This window comes from Meleagris gallopavo, chromosome 10 (genome assembly GCF_905368555.1).
Source record: "Meleagris gallopavo chromosome 10, MGAL_WU_HG_1.1, whole genome shotgun sequence".
Taxonomy (NCBI): domain Eukaryota; kingdom Metazoa; phylum Chordata; class Aves; order Galliformes; family Phasianidae; genus Meleagris; species Meleagris gallopavo.
The window spans coordinates 19,587,865-19,593,873 of record NC_139413.1 but is presented as its reverse complement, the minus strand read 5'-3'; the positions used below and the strand labels follow the sequence as shown (position 1 = coordinate 19,593,873).

The following is a 6,009-nucleotide window of genomic DNA, read 5'->3' as shown; positions in this document are numbered from 1 at the left end:
CGGGAGCACCTCAGTGCCCATTAACTCACCTTTGGCTGGCTGCCATTTATCTGCTCTCCCACCTGCCAACCTGCTCACTTTCTGCAAATCTGGCCCTTTACAAAGCTTATCTGAGTGGGCATTAGGGCTACCTGCTAAAAGTAAGGAATGGAAAATTTTCACTAGAATAAAAACCCCAACACAACAGCGTTAACAATCCAGATTCGCTGCTCAGTGCAAATGCAATCAGTCTGTAGGAGAGGTTCCAAAAGAAAGAGGCCAAATGCCTCCTTACTGCAGCATCTTGGGACAACTCTCAAGGTTCAAAGCATGATGAAGTCAGGCAATTATCAGAAAGAGGGAGTGACCTCAAACTGGTACTGAAGAAAATGGGACAATTCTGCCAGCCAGAATTCTTTTTGGCCAGGGAAAGCTGAGAAATACAGTGCCGAGCACTGGGCCTGGACAACATGGCTCGTCTGCCTGGAGTACAGCAATAGCCATTGTGCTGGGCTGAGGGTGGGCATCATTTTCTGTCAGGGGTGTGCGATTATAGTCATTTATTTTTCCCCTCTTTTTTTGTGAGCTATACTGAGATAAATGGAAGTAAGTGCTAAAACAGTAAGTGCTTTCAAACTACTGTGTTTGTTCCCAGTGCAGTCCATGCTGAGACCACGATTCTTTGTTGCTTCTCTTTCTACCCATGCCATCAGTACTGCCTGCCAAAAAGACTCACTTGTGGCAAGCAGAGAAGTGGAGCCTGCAGTGCAGGTGCATTGGGAGTATTTTCTGCCACTGTGTTTTCCTTGGGTTGGTTGTGAAGGGTTTGGACTAAGAACAAGCTATCAAAAGGGGGAGAGGAGCCCCAGATGTTTTTGCAGGATATGTGTGCACTTACAGAGGTTTCCTGGCAGCTGATTTTTCCAGCGACAGCAGTAGCAACATTGGAAACCATCCATGGACCAATGGTTCACATTGTGCATGTGGCATTGCCCAGTCAGTGCTCAGTGAGCAGCACAATAGTGTCACAAAAGCATCATCGGCCATAGTTCAGAGACACAGCCAAAGCATTCTTGCTGCAGCACAGGTGTGTGCTTGCTACCCACTTTCCAACTGGTTGGCTTCCTAAAATGCAACAGTTAGCATAGTGTCTTTCTTCCCAAATGCACCCAACAGGTGAGCAGGTGTGTGCTCAGCCACATAGCACTGCCATCCTGGGCCTTGGCAGCAATGCAAAGCAAAGCTCCCCAATGCCAGCGGTGCTGATGTGTGCCTGTGCGCACACGCCTGTGCATGTGCTTTGCATCACAAGGACAAGGGTTTGCTTTGCCCTCAGATCAGCATCCTCAAGTGGAACTGCCCCACAGCAGAGGGAGGGGAGGGCTCCACCAGCCTTAGGTCACCCCTGGAGGAAACGTTGGGTTTGCACCAGGTGGGCAAGGGGGAAATGTTGGCTGACAGTCACATTTAGAGTAAGCACAGCCACACAAAGCATGCCTGAAGTGGTTTCACACCTGAGCGTACTCTGCAGGCAGGGGCCAAGCAGTGGTTTCACTACTCAGCAGTACTTTGCATATGCAACTGTGCTCAGTACTGCAGAATGGCATTAGTGCAGCGTTGTCACAGAAGGTCCCCAAGCTCCCTGCTGGCACAGGGGTCCTGTGGGAAGTGCGGGGTACCCCACTGCAATGGCTGCAATGTGCCTGTGGAAAGGGCCTCTCTGGCACCAGGCTGGGGAGTGTGCCCGTGCATCACAGAGGGACTCTTATCGCTTCTGCTTATTGCTGAAGAAACAGACAGCAAAGCCAGCTTGTATGAAACCCGATTATTCAAATTTATTAACATCAAGAATTATGCAATGATGCTGTAGATTTTTTTTTTTTATTAACAAATAGAAAACAGACTGTATACAACAGTGACCCCTACAGCACTATGCATCCACAAGGTAAAAATGAATGTGTCCTCCAACATTACCAACCCTGGATTGCTGATTTCAACGTAGTTTGGATTCTTAACATTCGGAATACATGTGATAATACAATTAGATACCCTTCCACCACCTTTATTCATAACTCAATGCACTCGAAAGAGGGCTGCTCACTCTGTCTTTAGTGCAAGCGTGATATAATAAGGAGTATTAATATATAGTACCATTAAATTAAGTCCAGTAGTCTTGCCACATTGGTTCATTAGAACGTCCTGAAGTAGAGGAAAGTACAATATTCTAATGACTTTAACATTTGCAGGATAGCAGAAATTATAGAAACACCCAACCTCTGAAGCCATGTGTGCTCCCCCTCCCCTTCCCTGCAATACCCTGCCTCCAGAGAGAGCCTGCTTGGCTCTGCTCTGGGAACAGCCGGGGTTGTGCTCCTTGTAAAATGCTCCAATGCACTTCATTGGTGAGAGGTGACAGGATGGCGCTTGCACGCACAGAACCGCGGGACTAACAGAAAGGGCCGTGTCTCGCTTCTACAGCCCACCCCTGGGGAAGTGTGGGACCTGCTCGCTTCTCCTGCCCCATTCCCAGCGAGACACAAGAAGAGGCTCCCAGGCCAGGAGCCCAGGGTTTCGGGTCTCTCACAAACAAGGTGATGACAACTCACGTCATATCGGGATCTGCCAATACACGCGGTCACTGAATTGGTTTAACACGCATTGTAGTAGGACTGAACAGTTTCCAGCTGACAAATGGGACCGCCTCTCCAGCGACCCTACATGCCCTCCCAAACCTACTCAGGAATTAATGGGGGAAGGGAAAGGCTAAAAAAATAATTGGTAGCTTAGGTCCAGTTCCATGAAATTTCATATTCTACAGAGAATTAAAAAGCAGCCTAAGGGAAATGGAGCCGGGCAGGAACCACAAGCCAGCTGCTGCAAATTACCAAGGAAGCTGCACTAAAATGGGCAGAACCAGCAGTGACTGGGCTGAAATAAACACAGGGCAGTAAAAAATGTTAAAGCAAAAGGAAATTAAAAAAAAAAAACGAAAACAAACCCAACTCCCAAAAGTTTGGCGGGTCCAGTTCTGCCTCAGCAAAACATTAAGACTTGCAAAAAAATAAAAAATAAAAAGAGAGGAGATTATAAAAACCACTAGTAACTATTTTACATGTTTAAAAAAAAAGACCCCATTCCACCCACCTAAAGCCTCGCTGTGAAATGCAGTCGCGTGAGAGAGGGCGAGAGATGCATATGAGCAGAAATGCAGCCAGAGACTGGAAATGCTTTTGGAGTTGGATTCCCTCGTTTGGCGCTGGGGCGAAGTTCCTAAATGCCGTGGTCAGAACTGGTTGGCATGGAGGTCTGCTGCCTGGGCAGCACCTCGGTCTGTACAGAAGGACTGAGGAATGGGCGGCTCTGGCTCAGAGGGATCCGTCTCCACTCCTAGACATCCCCACCGCGACTGGAGGAAAGCACTAGTTACGTTGCATAGTGGTCAAAGCTGCCGAGATACTCCAGTGCCGCTCTGTAGCACAGCTGGTACTGGTCCTGCAAGGCAACGAGGAGAGAAGCGTGAGAAGTGGGGATGCGGGAACGTCATCCCGAGATGCTGGCTCCTCTCCCTTCTCCCACGGATCTCCCACCACTCCGGGCAGCAGGGCGCTCCTCACCTCTGTCTGCACCATGGCTGGCCGCTGCGTCCGCAAAGTCTTCACCGTCTGGAACATGTCCACCACCCCCTCGTAGCGCATCCTCTCCAGCACGATGCTCAGTGTGATGAACACGCCTGTGCGCCCGACCCCAGCGCTGTGCAGAGGGAGCAGGAGGTGCAGTTAGAGACCTACCAGCCTCAGTGAGAGCTGCCCACCCTGCGCTGTTCCTTGGAGCAGTGCCAGTATGCGCAGCCAAGTGGGGCCAAGAGAGGCTATAGGGACACTGCCAGCCAGAAGTGCCCTCTCAGCCCCATGGGACCACAGATTCTGTCTTTCTGGATCAAGCACCATGCCCTGACAAAGGATTTTTCTAAGGAAATTGACATCAGAAGCAGCAGGGCGCTGCCTTAATTTCATCCGGCAGAAATGCTGTCAGTGACATCCAGGGATATCACCTCCTTATCCCCTGCTTGCCTCTTGCAGTGTGCAGCTGCCAGGTTCAGCAAGGAAGTGGTTATCTCTGTGAGTTCTCTGCTGCAGGCAGAAGTGGGTGCTGACCTGTCCCCACTCACCTGCAGTGCACCGTGATGGGCCCGTCCTGCCCAAACTGCTCCTTGGTCTTGTGCACCTGCCCGATGAAGTCGATGAAGCCCTCTCCTGTCTTTGGCACTCCCTGCTCAGGCCAGTCTGTGAACTGGAACTGGCGGATGGTCCGTGACTGGCCATCCTGCGGGGACAGGGTTGTTACATGGAAACCATAGGTAAGGAGACAGTGAGATGTGCTTGCTTTGCTCTCCTTTGTTCTGGTAACCTGCTCCCTGACCCCTGGCCCAGGCTAGGTGAGTGTGCTTGGACCACGGTGAGCCCATGCACACCTAGCACCCCTCAGCAGGTTTTCAGGACCTTGTGGTTCAACACTCTGCTCCCATTTTGGGCCCAGCTCTAGGGGATCCCATGTTAAACCCTGGCCTATATGTGCAGTGCAGGCAAGGCAGGGTCTGGTGTTGATAGAGATCGGTGAGCTGCTACAGGAGCCAACACAGCTGGCAAGGAAGGAACATGTGGTGAAAGCAGTGGCATGTGTGGGCAGTGGCCCCTCCTGCTGCAGTGTTAAACTTGTTTTCCAGTCCCTCCCAGAGCTGCTGCTTGCTCCCCTCATTGCCCAGGGCTGGCAGAAGCACAGGAGACAGGAAGCCAGACGGGACACTCACCCTGGCATCTGTGACTTTGAACTCCCGAAGGATGTACTGCGGCATGTTGTACTCTGCCATGGGGTCAACCACGAAGTACTGGTAACGGGCAGAGCGCTCTGCGGGCCAGTACTGATGGCATTTCTCCTGTGGGTGAGGAGCATGGTGAGATGTTAGCACTGACACACTGCTGTTCCTCCCTCCCACTCCCTGGGCAGTGGGAGCACAGGGCCATGGGACACCCCAGGAGGGTGGCCTGGAGCAGCCGGTGCTGGGGACAGACTGAAGTGACACACACAAAGCCCCTTTCTCCCCCACGCAGGATTCATACCCGGCCCATCTCACGCAGCTTTGTCAACATCACCACGATGGTGGAGTTGTGCTCCCAGAGCATTCGCCAGAAATCCTCTGTGGTCTCGGCCAGTGGTCCCTGTGTGGCGATGTAGGCCTTTTGCTGCCTGCAACAAACAGATGGTGCTCAGAGCAGCCCTGGGAGAGCTGGAGGCAGGGCCCTGTGCTGCAGGGCTGACAACGCAGTTGCAGGAGATCAAGAGATGGATCTCCAGGACTGGCCATAAGTACCATGGGAAGGATAAGACTGCCCAGCTTGTGTCTGTTGGGAGCTCCTCACACATGCAATAGGCAGCTCCAGGCACAGGATCCAGAAAAGCTGCTGGTCCCTCCCAGGTGACTGACTGCAGCACCCAGCTCTCTTCCCACTGCACGGGAAGGCTCAGAGCAGATGAATCAGGTCACCTAGATCACACGCACCAGCTAGTAATTAGGGCAGTGTAGAAACCAATACCATTTTGCAACCTTTCTAGAGGCTTCCAAAGTTGTCTGCTGTTCCAAGAGAGCATCTTGCAAAGCACCCTGCATGAAGGCAGTTCCTGTGTCCTGTGTTACTGCCCCATCCCCAATGAAAGCTGACCACGCTCTGTCCTGCTCTCCCAAACCCTCCTGGCTCACTTCTGCAGCTATTAGGATCACACACACTGCAGCTTCAGCCACACAGCTTTGTGCTGATGGAACAAAGCAGCAACTGATTGCTTTCCAGCCAGTCTTAAGGATGAGACAACATCCCTACCAAAATGAAATTTGGGTACTTGCCAGTAGTGCCAGCCCCAAACAGCTGCTTTCCCTGCGAGCCTCCTGCCCATTTCTCTGCCACGCTGTGCCCAGTGCCAGCAGATGGCACAGCATTGTGTTGGAGCTGGGAGAACAGTGAGTGGGGCACAGTCAGG

General features: G+C 51.9%; 1 protein-coding gene across 9 annotated transcripts in view; it reads right to left on the bottom strand.

Moving 5' to 3' along the window:
• Window positions 1–1,789: 1,789 nt before the first annotated feature.
• The window catches only part of PTPRF (protein tyrosine phosphatase receptor type F), a 343,189-nt gene continuing 338,969 nt past the window's right edge, over window positions 1,790–6,009 (bottom strand). For all 9 annotated transcript variants that reach the window (XM_085231921.1, XM_085231920.1, XM_085231924.1 and 6 more), the window contains 5 exons: window positions 5,097–5,223; window positions 4,787–4,912; window positions 4,148–4,302; window positions 3,594–3,729; window positions 1,790–3,471 (listed from right to left, as the gene is read on the bottom strand). In XM_085231921.1, the coding sequence (XP_085088047.1) occupies window positions 3,403–3,471; window positions 3,594–3,729; window positions 4,148–4,302; window positions 4,787–4,912; window positions 5,097–5,223 (613 nt within the window). In that variant the 3' untranslated portion in view covers window positions 1,790–3,402. The remainder of the gene's footprint in view (window positions 3,472–3,593; window positions 3,730–4,147; window positions 4,303–4,786; window positions 4,913–5,096; window positions 5,224–6,009) is intronic.